A 24,773-nucleotide genomic window follows, 5' to 3' on the forward strand; every position below is an offset into this window, starting at 1 on the left:
ATAACACCTCACTCAGATTTGGCCACAGTGACATCAGCATTGTTATGTTTTTAACGGCGTCCACGAAAAGGACCGAATTGAACATTTTTAAACAAAATATGGGGCCTTATTAAACTTTTTCAAAAGGTATGACCATTTTGAACCAAACTTCTAAAAGTATGGACCAAAGATGTAGTGAACCGATTGATTATAATATCTTTATTGATTTGTCATAATAAAAACAAATGAAACATATATAGAAGGGAAGAAACTTTTTTAGCCAACAAACTATTCTCAAAACATAACTGCAACACAAGTGGGAGAAGATAAAAATTAAGCCTTTTTAAGGAACTCCATAACATAAATATTGAAAACACAACATGTTATTCTGAAACCATGGAATCCAGCTCCTTTAGCCAAAGCCTCGTATTCTTTCTCTGTTCTCTCTTTTCCATTCGGGCTATGACACAACATCACAATGTCCATTTGAAACTCACACTTTGAAGCTAACTTAGAATTTGGAGTTTCTGGAATAAGCCCTTCAACTAAAATCACCTTTCCAGTGTCAGGAAGAGAATCATAACAGTTCTTCAACAATTTCAAGCATTGCTCATCATTCCAGTCATGACATACCCACTACATAAAAAAATATTTTATGTTAAGAAGTGGACTTTAATCCTGATTCAATTCTACAAAACCAAGTGAGGTTTGAACCCATTTATATATTTTAAACTGACGTTATTTATAGTCGATGTGAAATTTATAACACATTTATCAAATTAAAGAATATACATTTCGTGAGACTAGAAACTAATGGGTGGTCCGATAACAAATGAAACAGTATAAACAACAAATATCTTGATAATGGGAGGTATAATAGACCAAACAAACAAGAAATCTCGTTATAATAGGTTATAATTCATTTGTACTTTGATACTATGTGAATAAGTAAACTTTAAACTTAACTCAATCCTATCAAATCAATTTATAAAATGAAATTTATATCAATTTATATACTTTAAAATAGTTTTATCTCTCTTCAAACCTTCAACATTTTCATCAAATTTGATCTCAACGAAAGTGGACAAAGATGTTTATAAAATATTCAAATTTTAATAACACACCTTCATAAAAATTGCGTCAGCTTTTGGAACACTCACAAACATGTCTCCACCCACATGTTCCACACCTGCACTAATATCGCACGTAATGTAATTAATGTTTTAAAAGTCAAACATAATTAAATTATCGAATATTAATTAACACAAAGTCAAGATCAACAACATAAAAGAATGCATAATTAACAAGTGGTTAATATATATTTGATTAAAAAGCTTAAATAGCCAACCAGTTCCCATGGTGGTAAAAAGTGAAAAGAACCTGCATAAGATGGAGCTTCTTTGATAACGTGGGGTAAGTCAAAATTAAGACACTTTATGGAGGAGTACTTGGAGGCAATCATGCCGATGATAGCCCCAGTTCCACCCCCAACATCAACCAAAGATCCAACACCCTCAAACCCTTTGTAAATCTCAAGAATTTTCTTCATCGTGATGCTAGAGCAATCAGACAACCCCTTATTGAAAAGCCTATTAAATCTTGGATTTGCGTCATGGAACTCAAAGGCATTCATTCCATAAGCATTTTTAAATGGAAATCCACCCTCCTCAACTGATTCTGTCAACTTGTACCTGCAAAACAACACAATCCTTTAAACTCTCTCTATCTGCAATCTTGTATCTTCTCATAAAGTTCCCTATCTTAGTAACTCCATAAAAATGTTGGAAATCCAAACTCACATTGGATAGAATTAAAAAAGTAAAACATTATATAAAGATGAAAGATCCATTAACCTGTTTCCTTAAAGTTTTGAATAGAAAATAGTCTCAATTGTTTATAGTTGGGTCCATGTCTGATTGATGTTTGTAACTCCTAAATGAATCCTCTCAACAAGAAATTTTATCAATAACTTTACAACAAAAGTTAGACATGTTAACAAAATACCACATTTCTGTGAGGACTTTGTCGTGTTCCATGAGAAAGTAAGCAGACACAGAGACAGCATCTTGATTGTTGACAAGGTATTTGGCTTTTGGGTGAAGAGCATAGTGGCTTTCAGCCATATTACCATCGGGGAATCGAAGTTTGAGGATGTTGTAGCTAACCAAAAGGCGGAACATGCGGTCCAACATAGCAGGTGCATTAGGGTTCTTTATATTTGGTATCTGAGCAGCTATTTCAGAAGGAGAAAGATGAGCTCCAGGACCAGCCTTGGCTATGGTTTCCAAGATGCCAAGTTCAATGGCTGACTTCAGAACCATGGGAACAGCAGAGGCACCAGCTAGCTCCATGGCAAACAGATAAGCTTCTTCATCAGATACTACTTCCTCTGCACTTTCCTCTTTCATGCTTTGCTCTGCCATTTACTGTCTCTGCCTAAATTATAAAGATAGATATATGGTTAAACAAGTTTTACATTTATAATGGATTATCATTAGTAGGTGTATGAAAGCTGCAAGAGATAAGCCTCAAGCCTAATCAATGTTTTTGTCCTTAATGTTCATTATAAGTTCATTCACGTTGAATACGAGACACCAATATGTTAATCCAATGATTAGATGTGTGCTTCAATTTGACTAAACTGTTATTTCTCATTTAGTTTAATTGAAAAATAATTTATTATATATTTTTTCTTTGATATATTGGTGTATACAATATATATTCCACAGATTAATAGTTAAACAAAAAGGTTTATAAAAACTAAAATGGAAGTTTTCTATTATATATTTTGTACATAAAACTACGAAACTATAATTTAACTAATAAAATGTCTTAATTTTAATATTTCCTTTAAGTTGTAAATATATGTCATATTAAAATGAAAATTATTAGAAACAAACAGGAAAAAATCTGAATCTTTTAAGTTATTTGTGGAACAATGGAAAGGAATTCAAATGGTAAGAAGATATCGTCTACATGTTAAATAAAGTCTTGTATAGTTTTGAAAAAGACTCCAAAAACTATATTTAAATATTTCCATAAAAACTTGAGTTTATAATTTTAAAGTTAAAAAACGTATAATCTTTGGAACTAATGATATTAGATTTTTAAGGTGATTTATTTTACTTTAAATGAAAATCATATTAACTTATTGGATGAATGTGATTTTATTTTATTTTCTACGCACTACTTTTTAGTTATTTCTAAAGAAAAATAGTTATTTCATAATCTTATTAATCACTTGATATTCCACTTTTACAAGTAATATGATTTTTATATAAAGAAAATTTAATACTATAAAAAAATCTATAATAAATGTTAAAATTTATCAAATGTCAAAATATCATAACCATTTTCTGAAAAATCTCATAAACTAATATGATTAGCTTGAAAAAAGGAAAATCAAAATTACCAACAAAACAACCATAAATATTGAACAAATTTAACCTGTTGGTTATATAATAACGGAGATATCTTATTTCCCTTCTTATAACTAATCATTAGAAATTTGACCTGTTAATTTTTTTTTTAATCATACTGCTTTCTTTAATCAAATTTTGTCTAACATTAATCAATAAAAGGAAACAAAAAAATGAAGATATAGAGCAACTATGGGCTCAACTTTGGGTTGATAATTATTGTTTGGGCCTCGGGAGCCACAGTGGCCACACAGGTATTCAAGAAATGCTTCAAAAAAATACGATTCAACTTAATCTAATTCAATTAAGTAAGTTTTACGTATGATTAATCTTTGATGCGTCGGGTTGAATTTTTTAATTAGTTTTCTATATTATACTACTTAAAAGATGTAAATATGTATAAAAATATTAATTTAAAATTTAACTATTAATTATGATGAAATAATTTAATATGTAAACTTAATAATTATTAATTTTAAAAAAAGTTTACTTAAAAGTTAATAATTTAATATGTAAAGTTAATGTAAAGTCTCATCCCATTTTTTCTGATCTAAAACGGATAGAAATGACTCATTTTGCATTCATTTTAAAAAAATGGATACGTACTTTTCATAAATTTAGTGAAGTTGTGAAATAAACATTTTCTTTTTTGTCCTCGTAGCTTTTTATGAGTTTTGATAGCTAGGTTTTTTCTTAAATAAATAATAATAATATTATTATAATAATAATAATATTATTATTATTATTATAATAATAATGACATAGCACGTGAAGGTGAATGGTCGTTATCTTTGTGGCAAAGGATGTAGGTTGGTATCATCACTCTTTAGTTGTTTCCTTTTATTTGTTTTTTCTCTTCCTTATTCCGTAAGATATTTTCTTGCTTCCTCCTATTAATATATTCAAATAATGTTTATTTTAACCAAGAGTACGAGAAATACTACAAAATCAGCAAGTCAAGATGCTCAATTAATACTAATTTTTTCATAAGTATTTTTTGATAGAAAAAAATTGTTTATGTAAATTAAAATGAACTCATGTATATGTTAATTTGTAAAGATTATCTCATCTCATTTTTAAATTTTTTATTTTCTAACCTTTGAATATATTAATTTTAATTTTTGTAGAAGTTTTTTTTTCTTGTTTATATTTTCTGAAATTTATAAATTTGAATTGAGATTGCCTATGAAAATAAAAGAAATACTGAATTCCTGAATGTACTGTTAAAATATAAAAATATTGTGGATGAAATGAAATGGCCACGAACCGATGAAGAACAGCTTGAATCATTTGATTCAAGAAGAAAGTGGGTCCCACATCAACGTCAACCGGCCGGTCCCGGCCCAATGTGAAAACGGAGCCGGCCCATGTAACAAGAACGAACACAACCTTGTCGGAATTAATCTAATGCAACTCTTTTCTATTAAATAATATTTAGCTTACTACATAATTTTTAGCATAATTTTATAATAATTCACACAGTTAACCAATAAAAAACATTGTTAAAATAATTAATAGGTAAAATATACTACAAATAACAATTTATGATATTATAACGGTATACAATCTCTTTATTTTTATATAATAATTTAAATATTATGTGCATGTAGGTAAAACAAATTGAATGAGGTTGCTTGAAAATTCTGTAAGGCTTATCCATAACTTTGAGAACAAGAATAGTCTCAGCCACAGGTGATTTCTTCCATTTGGCGCTAGTGAAAGGATGGGCCTACTTAACGGGCCCGGTGGGCCCCACTTATATCAGTTTTTATCAAATCTAAACAATCATTTTGTGGGCCATAAAACAGTAACGTAACTGCAAAACACATGTCAACAAAAAATGTGTGCTCACCCTTTTCCTTTTATAAATTTGCCTTCACTTTTACCAATTAATATGATTGAAGATATAAATCAACTGCGTGAAAAGCATGGAAATTATTATTTTGTTGGGTAAAAAACTTTTTTTTTTCTGAAAAAACAAATCCCGATTAGGATGTCAAAAAAGATACGGATGGATAGGAAATACATACTATAAATATATATTTTAAGATAAGAACGTATTTGTATGTTAATGCAGTGATACAAGTATGATAGTATTTATATTTATATATACTTATAATTAATAATATTTAATTTATCAAAATATTTTTATATTATGTTTTAATTTATATAATTATATCGTGTGATTTAATATTTACTTTTGTATTTTATTTGGATTAATATTAATTTTAGTTTATTTAAATTTTGTTTGAAATTCATGTAAGTATCCCATTATATTTTATTTGAATTTATATCAGTTGTTAAGATAAAAGAAAAAGATATTGAGAATAAAAAAAAAATCTAAAAGTGTTTTAGAAACTAAGATTTGTGTTGGGTTAGGGTTGAAATCTCTACAAATATTCTTTTACTTTATTTTTAAGTTGACTTAAGTAATCATAAATACTTTTAGTTACTGTTTTTTTTTCAAGTTTCAAACCGTATAGATATATTTGTCAAAATGTTCAAATTAACAATTAATTCAATAAAAATAATAAAATCTTAAACTCGTAATAAATATAATAATATATCTTTTTATCTTTCACTTCTATTTTTATAGATTTTGGTAGTTTGTAATTAGTGAAAATTCTAATTAGGCCCAATCATAATTCATTTTTTACTAAGTAATTTTTACTAAGTATTAAACTAAAAGTAAATAATGTCTTAATAATTTGAATGATTTTTTATGTTTGGTTTTGAATTTGAGGTTGAGCATCACATAGTCACTGGCACGACTATGGCACTTAAAAATTGAAAATAATTCATGAACACTGTGCATGTTCTGCAAAATCGTATTCAACAATCCTTGTAACGTGATGCATTCAAATTTTGAACTATTCCTTCTTAGTGATCATCCTTTTGACTTTATGATAAAATCTAATTGCTGATAATTAAGTGCATCCTTTTTTTAATGAGTGACCAAAAGTAAACGTTACTTTCACCACAAGCTAATTTCAATTAATTACTTATTCACTCAATTTTACTTTCATTTTTTAATAATAAATTCCAATTCTCAATATAAATTTATAAACGTGATACATTTTGATGTATGACTTTAATTCGTCTTACAAAATAATACCACAATATCTCACTAGATAACTATCCTTCAGATATCTTTCATAATTCATGAGCTAATTCAAATATATATATATATATATATATATATATATATATATATATATATATATATATATATATATATATATATATATATATATATATATATATATATTACATATATAAAGTCTCAAAATAGAAAGATAAAAACTTTTCTATGAATTATATGATAGCAATGTTTTCCCATGCTCCTATTTTCTCTTGAATTTAGTCCAATATGTCTAAATAAATAAAGAATAAAGAAAGTAACTTGCAATTTAATAACATAATCATGTTACCATTATTGAATATTCTACTCTTATAGTTTCAAATATGTGTTTTTTAAATTTTAACCACAAACCTAACACTAGTTTGAACCAAAGAATGCTTTTATTATTAATATATTGCTGAGTGTAATATCTCCTTTGAACGTAATCATCCACAACTTACAAAATAATTACAGTTTCATAAATATAGATAAAAAAAAATAAAAATATATAAAATAAAATTTTAATTTTTTTATGATTAATATTCATTCCATGACAAATTTATTTTAATCACTTAAATTAAAAAACTAAATAAAAGTTATTATTAATTATTAGTAAGAGCCGAATATTCTGAATTGGATACATAATACCATATCCATTCAATTAAATTAAATATCCATATTCATTATTTACAAATATTAGTCATAATTATTATAGTTATTTTTTTTTTCATCTTCCTTTGGAGTGAGGTAGTGAAAAAGTTTGCAATCTAATAAAATTATCAAAACAATCAATTTTTCATTTTAGTTTTGTGGGATCTCAGTTTTCTATTTCTTTTTTTCACATCTAGTTAGCAATTTATAAGCATTACATTAATATTGAACAAGACAAGCTATATTCTAGCAAATTAAAACGAACCTTAAATTTAAGATATAAATTCCTTAATTTTTTATCTATAATTATGGATTTAATGACCCCTTAAATGCCTAGATCTAAGGATCATATAAAATCCATATTCATGATGGCAAAATAATATTTTTATGGGAGATAAAATCTGCTGTGTATAAAAATGGTTACTTTAATGGATATAAATGAAGTAGTTGATTTTATTTTTTCTATGTATTTATTAACGTGAAAAATGAGGTATCCCATATGTGGTGTCTACCTATTAATTGGGGGGCTTGCAACTTCTTAAACTCTTCTTAATTATTTATAAATAAGTGGTTTTATTTTCAGTATAATTATATATTTAAAAATATTGATTCTAAAAATTATCTATAAAAACTGAAAATATGTAATACATGTAGATTTGTAAAACAATAAAAAATAATTATTTTTTATCTTTAAATTATAACGCAATTTTAGTTTTCTTTTTTTTATATCAATAAATGTAATAGAAAACTTAATATTATCAAAATTTAAGATAAAATCAAAAACTAAAATTATATCTAATCAAAATATAAAAAAAGATGTTAGATACATAACATAACGCAAACATCAAATAAAAAAAAAACTGAATATTTCCAAACTTCTATTTAAAAAATATAAATATTCAAATACTAAAAAAAAACATGTCACAATACACTAATAAATCAAACAATAATTATTTAATTACCTGATTATCTTATTAACATAACAGGCTATTTTAAGTAATTAAAAGTATTAAATTGTAAAAGATTACCAAACTTATTTGGTCTCTGTACGATTAACCCACCAGTGAAACAAAATAGGAAAAAAGAAACATCATTAAATATACTTACACTTTAATTATTTATATGACTTAAATAGATTTTCTACATCACACCATCATTACTCCATAGATATGTAAACAATTTACATAATGAAATTTTAATTTCATTAAAAAAAACTGATTTAATATAGTTAATGTCATATATATCTTTCTACACATCCTTATATTTTCTTACGAAAAAAAATAATAAAATTGTATTCAATTGCTTCAACTACAATATACATTCAATATTTACCATAAAAAATAAAAATATAATAAAATTGATTTAATATAAAAAAATACAAAATTCTGGAGGATACAATTATGCGAGACAGAAGTCTAAGAAAAAGACACAAGACATTATCTCCTAAATTTGAAAAGTGCACCAGAATCACTGAACATGTCCAAAACATTTTTTTTCATCAATGATGCATTTTAATCCATTCACCTAATGAACGTTATAATAATAATAATTTATTAATAATTTTTATAATAAATATAATATATGAAAAAGGTGAAATTTAAACGAGTGAGAAGAATTATAGAAGAGAAAGACGAGAGCGAGCGTTTGTAGCAGAGGCCAGAGGCAGCAACCAGCTCAGATCGGCATCCCTATTTCTCCGTTCTGTTTTTACATTCTTTCTATGCAAAAATTCTCCCTAAATTCCAGCCTTTTATTCTTCTCCTTTTCTTTCTAATTCCTTATTTTCTTCATCTCATTACCCATTTCAAGACCTAATCTTTTCCAATCATTCCTCTCTCTTATCTTGCATTCATCTTAAAGGATCTCTAATTTCCCTCATTTTCGCTTTTTTTCTTTTTTTTTTCCATGTTTTTTCCACCTCTGTCTTCCTGGGTCTCATCTTGTCTCTCTTTTCTTGAATATTCAACCCTCCTTTTTTTTTCTGTCCACAATTCACATTTGTGAAGTGTTTTCAATAGACTCGCCCAAGATATTTGAGCTCAATACATCAAAGGCTCAAGCTTCCTCCAGGATGCAGAAAGGGTCTTTCAAAGCTTGTCCCTTTTTTTATAATTTCTGACTCCAACCTTTGTTTCCCCAAATCTTGTTGCACCCATTTTGTTTCTGACAACTTTGCGGCGTCTCCTCACCTAATCTTAAGCACCCAGGTCCTTGGAATGGACCTTTTCACGGTTTCAGACTAGTGGGTAGTTTTGTTATTTGACAAGGTCCTTCCTTTTCCCAATACATAAGACAACCTAGTCTGAACACCGAAGGGAAGCCAAGCCCAGCCCTTTGTTGTGGCAGTCTTTCTTGATCCGACACAAGAAAAAATGTATGGGACCAAAAGCAAAATTGACCTTGCCTTTGAATACCAATCTCAGGTAGCAGTTTTGAGGCCCAGCATCCATTCCAGGAGGGCAAATCTGACTGTGAAATTCCAAGACCTTTATGGATTCACGGTGGAAGGGAATGTGGATGATGTGAATGTGTTGAATGAGGTAAGGGAGAAGGTGAGGCAACAGGGAAGAGTTTGGTGGGCATTGGAGGCCAGCAAGGGGGCAAATTGGTATTTGCACACTACCATCGGGCAAAGCAGTGCTCTTACATCCTCCTTAAAATTCTCAGCTCTGACCAATGCTATCACGTTGAAGAAGTTGATCAGGAAGGGGATTCCCCCAGTTCTCAGGCCTAAGATTTGGTTTTCCTTGTCAGGGGCAGCCAAGAAAAAGTCCACCGTGCCTGACAGTTATTATGATGATTTGACCAAAGCTGTGGATGGGAAGGTCACCCCTGCTACCCGGCAGATAGATCATGTGAGGAGCTCACCCTTTTCTTTTTATGATCATCGCACAGTTTGGTTTGGTTTTGAATTTGATTACAAGTTTCTTTATTATGGTTCTGGGCATCACGGTCCTTCTGGTTTGTTTGGTTACCTTTTATTTGACAAGTGTTTGCAGGTTTGTGGATCATTTTCAAATGGATTTGAAGGAGGAATCACTTTGTATGGACATTGCGTTGTGCCTTCTGACAAAAATTTCAGACAAAATCTTGCAGCAGATTTTGATGAATGATTGTCTGCGTTGCTTTTGTGTTTTTTCCCCTATGAGTAAAATTTTGTATTTATGGATGCTATGATATTGAGAATGAAGGAAGATCTGCAGGAATTGAAGCATTTGTCAGCCCTATGTCTGTAACCTTTACAATTATAGGATACTTGAGCCCTATTGGTATATCCCATTTGAATAATTTACACAAAATTTGGTTGAGGCAAAATGTGGCTTTGAGTAAAAGCTGATCAGAAAGAGATGGTAATTTGTGTGATCCTTGGTATAGTTAAAGATTAGGGATGGAGTTTGTGTATACAAAATGTAGACTTTTGTATATATTTATTGGGATGTGGATGCTGTTTATCTACTTAGTTAACAATATGCACTTTATGGTTTTGGAAAGGCAACTGTCATCAGGGTGTTTGAAGCTATCCTTAAAATGATGTTTGATTATTGATTTTTGTTTGGAATAATTTGGACCTGCCCACTTGTTATAATGCTAATTACGTTTATTCTGTTTCTAATCATTCCATGAACACGTTTGCAGGACCTACCCCGAACCTTCCCTGGCCACCCGTGGCTGGACACTCCCGAGGGGCATGCTGCTCTCAGGCGTGTTCTCGTTGCTTATTCCTTCCGTGATTCTGATGTTGGGTATTGTCAGGTAGGTTTGCTCTGTTCTTTCTTTTGAAGTAGTGTCTCTCTTCGCAGTACATGAAAGACAAAATTCTAACTTTGTTATGTGTCTGTATTAGGTATTTGAAGAGAAAATATCTTTTATGTGGCTTCCTTTTTCAATGACTTAATGCTTATTCACATCATGAACAAAAAACGCTTCTTCTATTCTTTTTTCATCCGTGATTAGATGTTACATGTTCACAAAAAATAGCAACATGCTGGTTGAATATTCTCTTGTAAATTAACGACATGGTGTGACTGAAGCATGGATCAGTTTCTATGTTGTTCCCACGTTTGTTTTTCTCAACTGCTTCATCCACTGTATTTTATAGCACCACAAAGTTTCACCAGTTAAATTGAAGTTATACTCAATAACATATTGGTTGTTTACTTGAAAATTAAATATATTGAGTGCATACTTGGGTACATATCTTCTCAACTGCTAACTCTACTATATTACTGCTCCAGGGATTAAATTACGTGGCAGCATTGTTGTTGCTTGTGATGAAGACAGAAGAAGATGCATTTTGGATGCTTGCTGTCTTGTTGGAGAATGTCCTGGTGAATGACTGTTACACAAACAACTTGTCAGGATGCCATGTGGAACAAAGAGTGTTTAAAGATTTACTGGCTAAGAAGTGTCCGAGGTAATTTTACATGATGTGTTAACTGTGTATCGTATATGTTTGATTCCCAGTATACCTTCTGAAAACTGTAGTGATGGAAATGCAGGATTGCGAGTCATTTAGAATCTTTGGAATTTGATGTTTCCCTTGTTGCCACCGAGTGGTTCCTCTGCCTCTTCTCCAAAAGTCTGCCTTCCGAGGTTAGAATAATGCGGCAATAAATTCTACATAAAAAAATGTTAAATTGTTCCTCATATTAACACTTCCTCCATGGATCAGACAACTCTTCGCGTCTGGGATGTTATCTTCAACGAGGGTGCTAAGGTTATATTTAACGTGGCCTTGGCAATCTTTAAGGTACCACTACCTTAGCCCTTTTGTTCTTTGTTGGATTTTTTTGCGTTTGATATGTTTAGTTCCTAAACCATAATCCGATTTTCGTTTTCGTCCCTATCAAACTTTGATCTTGTTAGGTCTCTATACTGAAAAAATACATAAATATAGTCTTATAACATTAATTATTTTTTATGCATTGGATGTAATACAGTTAATACCATTGGATGAAGGGACTCTACATTCATACATTTTTTAAGTATAGGAATCTAAAAAGATCAAAGTTTGAGATAAGAACGAAAACTAAAATCGTATTATAGTTTAGAGACTAAAATCGTGGTTAACTTTATTATTTTTATTGAACATTGGAAAGGATGTTTGAACAATGGTGACTGCAAATTGCAGATGAAGGAAGATGAGTTGATTCTAACCCATCATGTTGGCGAAGTGATCAACATTTTGCAGACGACCACGCATCATCTATTTGATCCAGACGATCTATTGACAGTAAGACAAACTCTCACTATCTTATTGAATGCTATGAGAAGAAGAAAAGCACTACAAGGAATAAGATTGACGCATTTAATAATAATGCAATTGTTGAATGAAAAATTGATTGTGTTTGCAGGTGGCATTTGATAAGATAGGATCAATGACAACAAACACGATATCAAAGCAAAGGAAGAAACAAGAACCTGAAGTGATGAAGGAGCTTGATCAGAGGATCAGACGGTTAAATTCCCTTAGAACAGATGACAAATAGCATTAGCTTTCATTTCATGTCTTTTGGGTTTTTTTTTGGTACCTTTCGTTACGTTACGTTTCTCTAATTTAATCTGAAATGGTATCGCCCTCGGGGCATGACACAAGCCCTGTTCATTTTCAGGATGTTTGTAGGTCATTAAGTGTAAATTTGGATACGGACATAATAATCTATTAATTAATCTTATAATTTCTATCAACATCAAATTTCACCCTTCTTCACTCATATTCTCTTATAATTAAAATATAATATTATTAAAAGTCTTAAATTGATTAGAAATAAAGATAAGATTAATTTAAAGTATATAAATTTAAATTTCATTTTACAAGTTATTTTTTTAGAATTGAATTAGATTTAAAGTTTATTTCTTAATAAATATAATTAATAAATATAATTGTAATATTTTATTTATATCAAAATGAAGATGGTGGTGTTTCATGTATTGGAAAAATCATCTTATGGGCATTAAATACTGGTTGGTTGGTTACACGTCGCGAATTAAGCCCTTTATTTAGTCAGAAATCTTGATTAAAGGGATTATTTTTTCTTGCACACAGTTGAAAAAGAAGCTTTAGCAACGCTGAATAGGAATGAATTGATGAATGAAGTATGAAAAGGGATTTATTATGACGGTGTGTATGAATAAATGCGATCCCGTGGTTCCTGAGCTGTTTGCCATCTTCTGCTTCAATTTCTACGTTTTCTGGACAATCAAGCCTACAGCAAAAAGACTATATTTTTTCTACCCTTAAGTAAGATTTCATGTTCAAATATTATAAATCTAAAATCTTATTTAAAGAGATGAAATTTACCATTATTCTTTATGGTATAGTATAAAAGGGTAATCGTAATAAATGATAAAAAAAATTATATGGTGGAGTTGATTGCAACTTTTCATCTAATGACAAGGTTGATAAGCAAAGATGGACTACCATGGGATGAATTTAAACGAGGACATTCGTTTTGAATATATATTTTAATTTTTTCATTTTCTTTTTTGGAGGTTAGAGTTGTATGTGTTGATGTGTTTGGTGCAACAATCAACATCGGTTCAGTACTTCTGTTCATAATGACAGTCGATGAAAGTTGCAAAGATCAACAAAATGGTGCCCTATTTGTGTTCTTCTAATTATATATAGATAGTGCCTTTTAGCTTTAAAAGGTTTTATTCACCAATGTTTTTACATGAGCTAAAAGCACATATTTTTTGTAACTTTAAATACTTACAGAGAAATAAAATAATGATTTAAAAAACGTTAAATTTCCAGGAAAACATATTTAATTTTTTTCTCTAAATGCAACCTAAATTATTCTGTAATGAAAAATCATTTCACTACAAAGTTATCGGTGAGTTATTTCACTAAGCCTAAGAGTGAGACGTGTTCACTCATGGTATAGTAGAGTCCATGATCATCTAGGTCTAACATGGAAGGTACTGCAGAAGAAATAGATTTGTATTTGATAGCAATTAAAAATGTGTGAATAGATCATAACTAGGGTAAGAATAGAACACGAAGCCACATAAATTATCTACGACTACATCAAGGATTGACTTTGAAACCTTATCTGTTTAAGTTAGTCTGGAATCAGCATATCCTGCTACTTTATTAAGATAATGTAATTGTAGATAGAAAATTCATAGAGAAAATATAGAGAAGGTTAAACGAACTTTGAGAGCTGAAGGTTTTTACCAAGTAGAAGACAAAGTACATGGTTCAAGGGAAATGATGAGATGAATAATTCCTTTGAGATGTTTTCTATAATGAAGCAGTATTATTCGGAAAATAAAAATGTATTACATTATGCGATGTTTATACTGTGTTGACAACAGAGTTAAGAAAGTTATAGGAAAACAAAAGACAAAAAAATTGGCATACAAGGTATTCAATTGTCATACATAGCATGAACTAACATAAATAATCACTGGTTCTTTTCATCCACTTCAATTCGTATCTGCATACACCGCATTAAAAATAATCTTAGTTGGACGGAAAACAAAAGAATGCCTTCCACCCATATTATTATTGGGAAATTTCGCATGCAATTTTCATCAAAGAATATGCCTAAGTACAAAAAATCTAAAATAAGAATTTACAATATCCTTATTATCTGTGGTTTTTTTCATAATAAACAATAAGCTTTCTTTCGAACAGGGAACCCGAGAGGTTGGCATCTTCTTTTAGTTCTATAAACAAAATTGTGTTGTGTCCGTTCATTCTCGATTGGATATGGTTTTCTTCACCTTTCTACTTAAGCAGTGCTGGGATTCTCCGAAGCATCATCATCATTAACGGACAAATTGGATACCTTGTCAACTACATCTGTTTCGTTTTCATTTTCCATCGGAGTTGCAGGCGTTGCTTCACGGTTGCTGTGGTCTTCAGGTTTCTTCAGGCTCCAATGCATTATGCTAGCAGTTAAAGTGAGTATCATCTTCTGGTTGACCTGTCAAGGTTAAATGCAAGATAAGGGAGAGTCGGACATAAAATTTCTCAGTCAAATAAAGGACAGATAAAAAGTCTGGTGAAATCTAGGTAAGCACTAATATAATAAATGTGCAAGATTTACTAATGGCCTGTTTTGAAACATTTATGTGGGCAGGAAGCTCAATGAAAAGATATATTTAGATACTAGAAAAAACTTTTTTTCCATAAACATTATTTACTTTGGATAAATGACATGAGCTCTCCATACAACAATCAATCAATTGTTGAAACGTACTATTCCAATTTTAAGAACTCAGAAGCATCATGTATCTATGATCCTATAAAAGAATGTTTACTGGAGACTGCAACCTATTAAATAAAAAATTGTCCTTTTCCATGGACAACTCTAGCGTAATTACTAGCAAAATTATGTTTAAAACACCTAGGAACTTACCTCTATTATGTCTTCAGGTAACAGGAAAATGGAACACCCAAGTTTTCGGGCAACACTGATTATATATGTTGCATTCAACTTCTTATCTTCATCTGTAATTCAAGACAGAATAATTTGAAATTTCCAGTTGTTGCCAATAAGGTAAGCATATTCTCATCATATTAATACTAAATATGATTGTTGAGAAATTAAAGAGTTCCAGACAGAATTCTAGAAGCATAAATTCTCAGTTGGCATACCAGTCTCCCCTTTAGTAACAAGACTCCAGTTGACAACCCTTGGCTCCACAGCACTCAAAAGCTCAAGGAAGAAAACGCCACTGGAAAGATTCTTATCCTGATGAAGCAGAATACATAAACATTAACGATGAGTTGTAGTCCAAATCAAAGCAACAATCGAGTACATTGTCCTTCATAAAAACTGAACGATATTTTTCTTCATTCAAAAGCCTTAATAAAATTACTTAGTGCTATTGATAACAGATTCCTGTGATTGCGCTCCAAAAACAAGCAGTACAAACAAATGTACTGATAATTGTTATAGAGAAATGTAAATTAAGAGTACCAATAATTGTATAATCACACACACACAACTCTCAATAGATGGTTCTGTACCTTGAAACTTTCCATTTCAGAAGTCCTTCCTGTTTTTTTCACTTTGTTGTTTGCCCAGTTTAGAATATCAGCATCGGTAATCTCTTTACCTTGGGAATGAGATCTCAAATTTTTCAGCAGTTGAAGCATATTAAACCTCATCAGCTGCCACAAAAATGCTGGGGACAAAGAATAAAGAAGATGAATATTCCCTAATATGGGCTGGATTAAAGCTTTATGTTTTGTATTACGTATAACATATATCCTTTTTTGTATACAGCATACATAAGCGCTATAGAGAACATTCTGATATTCCTCAGTAATGCATCACAAAAATATATCCTGGCTATTGACAATCTTTAGTTGGCAGAATTACCTAGAGAGAATTGAAGCATAAAATAATGCATTGACACAACAAAATAACCAATGGATGATGACAAAACAGAATTCAAGCAGATGTTAAAAGACATGAAACCCACCACACAATTATAAAAGGTTCTCTACCAATAAGAAATCATCACAAAAAGGGGATAACATGACACTCACCCACTAAGAGCTTCTTATTCCCTTGTACAAAATCATTGCCAGCAACATTCACTAATGAAAAGTTTAGGTCCTTCCCGATCTGTATAACTTGGTTGCAGTTCTCAACTTTTCGGAACGGCATCTTAATAGGAGGCTTTGTGGCCAGTTTCCAATTGACAGATCCTGGTGAAACCTTGTCAAGAACTTCTAATAGAACCCATCTGCATAAAAGGAAATAAGGACAATCACAATCAATAAAGGTTAAAGAAAATATTAAAAGATGACATAAGTTGAAAACAGAAATGATAAGAAAATAGAAGACGCAGATGGTGAGCCAACAGAACAATGGAAGAACTTGCCCATTTCTGACATCCTCAAAAACATTATTGACATAAGTAGCAACTCCAAGACTGTTAATCCATAGTCTGAAGCATCGTTCTTCCCGAGATGTCTCTACATCATCAGTCATCATCTCAGCGAAGGACATTTTCTGACTGTCAACTGTTGTAAGACCATTCCTGCAAAAGTACAAGTAACAGATATTGGATTTATTTAAATGAAATTTACAATCTGAATCAGCTTAAGATCCATTCTGTACTGTATACGTCTAACTTAAACATTCACTGAACCTTCCCTGACAAATGAATCAATTAGAGAGATCAATATCCATTACTTGTACTGAAAGGCCTATTTCACGATAATCATAACAAATGAAATACATAAGCTTAAGTGACAATGTTACATGATACATGAGCCACCCCCATCCCATTCACAGAATGACAGAGCACAGCATGAGTTATTAGAAGCACATCCCAAAATGTTCTTATTGTATGAATTTTCAATGAAAAAATTAGCACATTGCAACTCTTAAACTAACCATACCTATGCTGGAAAATTTGAGCAACAAATGCAAGATTAAGATTAGGCGATCCCTCCACTATGTCCTTTGGAGTGAGGTATCTCTTGCAATCTAATTTCTCTGCCTGCTCAAGAACCAAGCTAGCCCTTTCCGTTGGATCACTTGCTGCTAAGGCAGATGGGCCAGCCACTTCTGGGGCAAGAGCATTAAGCAAGTAAGCATAAGCCTCTCCATCCTGCAAAAAGAAGATATTGTAGATACAATAGACACATGCAATTTGTAATCATATTATATCTCACTATGAAAACATCTGCCAACCACATAAAAAACTAGCCATAGAATGATTCAGCAATTGGCATGATGTACAGCTGTATAGTGAATCTTTTCCTTGAAAACTGGTCTATGGTTGTCAAGGCCAACAACAAGAAGGTCCATAGTTTCTTTACTGGTTTAAAAGACACAAAATAAAGGCAGTGTTGGGTATAGGAAAAGGTTACTAAGAAGGAATACTGAATAATATTTCATCCATGTCCAGAATTATTTCTACAAGAGCAAGTCAGCATGCAAACTTAGTAAGAATTTCCCTCACCTTTAGGTCAGACGAGAAGTTTGTAACTTGTTTCTCATATCCAGCTTTCTTCAAGTGGAAATTCATCCATTTCAGTAAAACCTTTTCAGGTGCTAAACTGATAAGCTCTTCCACCTCCTGCACACATGTTACGATATAATATAGTGGTTTATTTCAATCACATTTCTGACATGTAAAGGAAAGGAAGAAAACATTGTATTTAGTAAACTACAAACAAAAGGAACAATATTATCCAATATCACCTTGTCATCTTCCACTAATTCCACAAGTTGAGGAGTCTTCTTCAGATTGAGATCAGCTAACAATTGAATCTAATGTTGCCATCGTAATGAAAAGTCAAACAAACAAAAAAGACAGCATAAGTTTACATGTCTTACCAATGAATAATCAACTCATTCTGGTGTCCACCTTCTTATCTGAGTTCCATATTAAGGAAGGAAGGAGAAGAGTTTCAGTAGTTTACCTTAATTACTTGTGAAATCAGACCAAGTATCAGATGGGGCTACAAAAACCAAAGAGGAAAGTTTTGAAAAATAAAACAAGTTAAAGTCGGTGGAATGAAACAAAAGGAATCTGGAAACATGAAGAGAGGGACAAAAGAAGGATTAAACCTACTCTTCCTTCAATCAGATCCTGTGTACCAATGTTAACCACTGTGCAACCAATAGCCTTGGCCGAATTCAGGCCTAGGGTATGGTTCTCATTCCTTTCCCATGGATTAAGAACTTTTTTTGTGTTAATAGCTCGCTCGTCTATGGTCCCAGGAACAGCAACATTAATAAGCTTACTGGAGAAATAAAATAAACAAAGTCATGGTGGAAGAAAAGGGAGACAATTTTTTTTAAACGAGTCCATATTGATTCATGACACTACCAGAGAAGGACTCCATCTTTTGCAAGATCAAACAATGCATCTGTTGATGGATCAATTGGAAGAAACTGACCCAGGAATTTGTCTTCAGCCAAGCAGTTGTTAATATGTGCGACATAAGAAGCTTTCTCAGATTCATTAATGGCATGATGAAAAGTTGTTGTAGCTGTCTTCAAAAATGAAGAAGAGCTTTTTGAACCACCATCTTTAGCTGTTGCTTGGGCTTGCAGATTTAAATGTGCCTGCCATTCAATGTCACTGATTAAGTTGCTATGTTCAATGTAAATATAAATATAATAATACCTACAAAATTACTCATCTACAAATTAGAATATACCAGCTCACGCAGATATTTAAAAGTAAAACAAAAACAAAATAACAGCTTCGTTTCGTGTTAAGTGCACATACATGAAAAGCCAAGAGTCGATTTGAACATCAAATGACATTGTAACAAATATTATCCAAATATTTCTTTGCGAAATCAATCAAAAGGTCATTCTTACAAACATGTAAAAACTAAATTAAGAAACACATGAACGTATAGGAGCATAACCTAGCTTTTAACTTTTCCAGAGGTAAATAAAAACTCACCCTTAAGAAGGACTCGAAATCAATGTCTTCATCCGTGTTCTCATATGACTGTGCCAAAACACTCTTAATCTCATCCTCGGTGAACAGTTCAGAAAAAATCTTCAATTTCTTAAAAATAGCAGGCAAATCTCCGACAGTAACACGTCCCAACTGATTCCTTTCCGACACATACTAAAAGAAACATAATAAACAGAAGGCGCGTTTGAGTCCGAGGTTGCGGTTTCGACGAAAAACAATACAAGAAAGGAAGAAAATACAGACCTTAGATTTGAGTGTTCGAAGTTCGACTTGAGTGAACTGGCTCTGAAGCTCTTGATCAGAAACAAGGACGCCGACGAAACTAGACATGTTTGACTATGTTGAAGAAAAACTATAAACACGGGGATAACACTGACACGATAACACACAAAATGAAAGGTTCATGAGCCAATATACATAACGCATTCAAAATCAAATCAAACATGCGTGAATATCCAATCACACGGATCCAAGGTGAGATTGCGACAAGACACGAAGCGCTTGAGAAATGAGAATTGAGAAAAGTACCTAAGAGAGTCACAAAAGGAGAGAGAGATTCAAATGTCTCGTCATCGTTTCTGCACGGAGTTTCTTTCTTCTTCTTCTTCTTCTTCTTCTTCTTCTTCAGAGAGAGAGAGAGAGAGAGAGAGAAAGGTGTTTGTTTGAATGTCCGAATGAGGAAATGGGGTTGGGAGAAAAAAACGTGTTGGCGAAAGGACCCGCGAAGACAAAGGGAATGGAACGCAAATAATCAAATCAAACGGAACCCACGCTTTCACTCTCTGCTTTCCTATTTCCCTCAATATTAAACGCCAATGACACCTGGCATCACTTCACACTCCTCTTTCCTTCCCTTTCTTTCTTTCTTTCTTTTCTTTCTTTTCTTTTGTTGCTTTTTCACCAACCAAATATATCTCATCGCCCTCAACTTTTTTTTTTAAATATATTTTTGACACACATAAATTTATTATACTTTATTATTTTTATTTTCTTCTTTTTTTAAAAGAATACAAAACTTACGATTTTATTATCATTTTATTTTTATAGTATATCTTAAATAAATGTAACAGTATAATATGATACCATTATCCTTTTTAAATGATATTTTGATACACATAATTTTTTTACATTTATTTGACATTATCCTTCTCAACTTTTTTTTTTTTTTTTAAAAAAATTATAAAAACTCATTTTTTTAAGACCATTTTATCCTTGTTAAGTATGTCATGTCTATCATGCTACCTTTACTATTTTATTTTTCGTCTTTTCATACTAGTAATAAAAGAAAATAAATTAGATACTTTTTGCAAATATTAAACAATAATCAATCAATTTAATTAATCTCCCATTTTCAACACTTCAAATTTTAAAATATGTTAATACGGAAACCAATTATAAAATTTAATATTTTCGATAATGTTTATGTACATTTATTATTTAAAAGGAAATTAATAATACTTAATGGTTTACTCCACACATGTCATCATAAAAAATATAACCTCGTACCGACATTTATTTCGCTTTCCTTGATATATACTTCAACACTTAACAATTTGCACGTTTATCTTTGAGACTAAGGTATCGAGTAAATATACAAAACAAAACTTGTTTGAACATATATTTTTCCGAAAACTACGTATAAACACGAACATCAATTCGAAAAATTGTATTTTTCTGATTTGATGTTAAACTAGGAAGCATGTTATAGTTAAGCAATGAAGATAGTTGAAAAAAATAAATTTGCAAAGAAATAAGGGTATGCATGGGATAATAAACTTGATTACGTGGTTGCATTAAACCTCTTGATACATTATGGTCCAACCTCCTAACTATCTCATTGCTTTCACATTCTAACATACCATTATTGACATTTTTAATTTTCAGACGAAATTACTCTTATTAAACTTTCAAACAAAACACTTTTTTTTTACATAAAAAGAGTATTTCTTAATTCTTATTTTTTATATTGTAAAAAAAAAGAATTATTTTAAAACAAACCATCATTAGCACTTTACCAATCAAGAGAAAAATGAAAGGAAATAAAACATGGCCGCAGGTGAGTTTTTACCACTTTTTCCAGACATACAAAACAAATATGTCAATTTTAAAATTGTCTTTTTAAATTATTTCATCTCAAATTAACCGTACAAACATGTGTAACATTGAATTTAGATAGATCATTGGAATGGAACAATTCATTTTACATAAAAATTAAAATACTTTATATTGTTAAATATTTTGTCAGTTAAAATTTAAGCATTCGATTAATTCTTAAATTTTGTTAAATAGAATCAATGTGATTTTTTACATTTTTTAAATACTTTTATTTATTTTTTTCGTTTAATTGATGTTATTATTTTATTGCTTCTATTCCATAGTAGTTATATTCATCCATTTTGTCTTTATGCATAATCATGTTTGTGAAATCTATTTTAAGTATAACATCATTGGTTGTCCATACAAATTTAATAGTTAATTTCGATGCCTTTACTTTTCTTTTACGTATGCAAGCACACTAATTAATAAAATGATCTTAGATTGTGTTATGTTGGAACAAATAATGTAAGGGATAGAAATTATAGATTTGTTGGTAAAGTTTTTGTTATTTTTTTTTTTAAGAAATTTGAAAGTGATCTAGGAGTGGATTTAAAAATAAAATTTATGAATGTTTGTGAGAAATTTGGCTATTGGGATTGATTAAAAAAATATTAATAAATTAAAAAGTTAAATTATTAAATCGCCTTTGATGTTAAAAGTAATATAAGATGATATTTATATGAGTTATAATTATTTTAGAATATTTTTACAGTAAATTATTAACTAAAATAAATAAAAATATAATATATTTATGTCTAGCATTCCCTCTAACACAAAAACATTCATATCTCTAAAAACACACAACAAAATATCTAAATTATCGCTCTCTCAACAGTAATCACCTTCAAAAGAATATATTGTTAGAGCTTTTTCAATTTATCATATTCATCAAGGTTATTACCCTATCAAGGAGTATCATAATACTAAGGTCAAAATTTTCCTAGAATGATAAAAATTGTTAAAATTATTTTGCTTTTATGTTTCTTTTATTGACTAGGATTTGTTAAGTAGGTTGATTTGTTTTCAAAAAAATACTATGGATTGATTTCACCCTTGAGGAAATGTTGAAAAAAAAAAATCGTACTTAGCGTTATTCTAACTAGAGCTGTTAAAATGGGTCACAACTTGCAGGTCAATCCGGCCCACATGGGTTTGGGCTGGGTTGAGTTTGAAATTGTTTTTTTTTCGTGAGTCAAATTTTAACCCGGCTCATACAGGCTGAACCTGTGGTGGGTCGGATTGGCCCACCAACCCACCTCCCTAATTTTATTTTATTAAAATTTAATTTTAATTTTATAAATAAATATTTATTATTATTTTTTGCTTGAAAAAATTATTTAAGTTTCTTATTTTCAAAATTAATTAAACACTCATGTTGTGAGTGAAATTTGGGAATGAAATTTGTTTAAATTTAAATTATAGAAAATTTGTAATTTTTTTTATTTTAAAAAAATTATAATTAAGTGAATCAATGAGTCAACCCGTTTACCCACCAACCCATGATGGGTCGGGTTTGATTCAAATTTTTCTGACTCGTTAATAAATGAGTTGGGATTGACTCACTAAGTATCCAATCCGTGATGGGTCGAATCGGATCGGATCAGGCTAAATGATCAGTTTTGACAGCTCTAATTCTAACCATTACAAATCAAATACGTCCCATAAAAAAATACTCTTCGAATATTTAAAATATATGGACAACGAGACCATATTGTGTTTTAACATTTGAAATCTTTCTTAATGAATTTAATTGAAGTTTGATCTGATCTGATCTAACTTATTTAATAATAAAAGTTCGAGCTTTGACTTTAAAAAATGTTTATTTAATCAAATAAACTAGGCTTAGACTTATAAGAAAGTGTGATAGACTGATCTATTTATTTAAATATAATAAAGATTCAGATATTAACATACATATAATCTATATTAAATATTTTATAACTTAAAAAACTCAATGATAAATAAAATAAATTTGAACAAAAAATATTATTATTGAAAGAATTTGACCCTTTTATTTAGGGCCTATTTAAAAATTGGTTTGTCAGCCTATTTATTTTATGTATTGCAATATGAAAATTATCTTCAAATAAATTAATAGGTGAGAAAAAAGTCTAAACAAACACCAAAAAACACGTTATGTTGGACCTTAATTTTCATTACAGAACAAACATATTCGGACAAACCCAAGCGTTATTAGTTTCTCATGGAAAGAACAGGACAATTTCATTTGAGGAGGAAAAACAGTATCATATTCTAATTTTAAACAGAGACGTTCGTATTTTTCTAAGTTATCAATAAAGTAACAGTAGTTTTTCTTTATTATCAAATTAAAAATAATACTGAGTTTTTATTTATTTATTTATCTCCTTTTATTTCCTTTAAATTGTAATGATTTCAAAGCTAAATATGGGATCTTATAGATTTGATAATAGTACTTCACGCCTTCAATCAATGGTTAACAGTTCAAGTCATGATGAACCAGACATTAACCATTATTAAAGATGTTTGTTCAAAAACATCATTGTATACACCACAACTCAAAGTTAAAACAAACCCTTCTGCAATTTTCAAAGAGTAAAATAATACAAAATTCTAAATCACCAAAAAACTACATTAGTTTCACTTTATCTGAAGGTCTGACATCAATTAGAAAAAAAATTTCATATCGATTAGAAATAAGAACAAAGTCTCGTATCAATTAGAGATAAAATCAATTTAAAATATATAAATAAAATATATAAATAAGTGTTTGGACGCATGATGGCCTTTCATGATCATCCTTAATTATTTTTATTCATAGTGAGTCACCTCTGATATGACTGTTATTGAATTTATGTATACCTGAATAAAACAGTACAAATTAACCACTTCCTAATTATCTTTGCAATTACTTTGAAGATGATGATGACATTGCAAAGATATCTTGGCCAATATTACTTTAGCATCTGATAATTATCAAGCTTTCTTTTTCGTCAAGGAACTATCAACTTTAATAAATTATGCTTACAAAACCTAGCACAGCAAGTTTGCAACGAAAACTTCCACTTACACATGCCACAAGGATAGGAAAAAAATGTTCATTTTTAATTTAA

At 30.4% G+C, this 24,773-nt stretch overlaps 3 protein-coding genes across 4 annotated transcripts; 1 reads left to right on the forward strand and 2 right to left on the reverse strand.

Annotated features, from left to right (window-relative positions):
• Nucleotides 1-236: 236 nt before the first annotated feature.
• Nucleotides 237-2,439, reverse strand: LOC108337604 (caffeic acid 3-O-methyltransferase 1). The gene is made up of 4 exons (XM_017574163.2): nt 1,984-2,439; nt 1,360-1,670; nt 1,104-1,168; nt 237-615 (listed from the first exon to the last, which is right to left on the reverse strand). Exons 1-4 carry the CDS (start codon nt 2,400-2,402, stop codon nt 313-315), a joined length of 1,098 nt encoding a protein of 365 aa, XP_017429652.1. The 5' UTR covers nt 2,403-2,439; the 3' UTR covers nt 237-312.
• A 6,331-nt stretch (nt 2,440-8,770) lies between these two features.
• LOC108338651 (uncharacterized) lies at nt 8,771-12,858 on the forward strand. 2 transcript variants are annotated; one of them, XM_017575665.2, is made up of 7 exons: nt 8,772-10,025; nt 10,807-10,923; nt 11,406-11,584; nt 11,670-11,763; nt 11,843-11,920; nt 12,302-12,403; nt 12,525-12,858. In XM_017575665.2, the coding sequence occupies exons 1-7, from the start codon at nt 9,543-9,545 to the stop codon at nt 12,657-12,659; spliced, it is 1,188 nt and encodes a 395-aa protein (XP_017431154.1). In that variant the 5' UTR covers nt 8,772-9,542; the 3' UTR covers nt 12,660-12,858. The 2 variants fall into 2 exon arrangements, with proteins under 2 accessions (XP_052736186.1, XP_017431154.1); XM_052880226.1 differs by lacking the exon at nt 12,525-12,858 and having other exon boundaries at nt 8,771-10,025; nt 12,270-12,326.
• A 1,669-nt stretch (nt 12,859-14,527) lies between these two features.
• On the reverse strand, nt 14,528-20,374 carry LOC108338628 (fimbrin-5). The gene is made up of 15 exons (XM_017575627.2): nt 20,113-20,374; nt 19,828-19,956; nt 19,567-19,737; nt 18,979-19,217; nt 18,721-18,892; nt 18,569-18,607; nt 18,348-18,416; nt 18,106-18,222; nt 17,540-17,751; nt 17,017-17,175; nt 16,679-16,878; nt 16,154-16,311; nt 15,779-15,875; nt 15,540-15,631; nt 14,528-15,104 (listed from the first exon to the last, which is right to left on the reverse strand). Exons 2-15 carry the CDS (start codon nt 19,912-19,914, stop codon nt 14,910-14,912), a joined length of 2,007 nt encoding a protein of 668 aa, XP_017431116.1. The 5' UTR covers nt 19,915-19,956; nt 20,113-20,374; the 3' UTR covers nt 14,528-14,909.
• Between the last annotated feature and the right edge of the window lie 4,399 nt (nt 20,375-24,773).

Source organism: Vigna angularis, chromosome 7 (assembly GCF_016808095.1).
Source record: "Vigna angularis cultivar LongXiaoDou No.4 chromosome 7, ASM1680809v1, whole genome shotgun sequence".
Taxonomy (NCBI): Eukaryota; Viridiplantae; Streptophyta; class Magnoliopsida; order Fabales; family Fabaceae; genus Vigna; species Vigna angularis.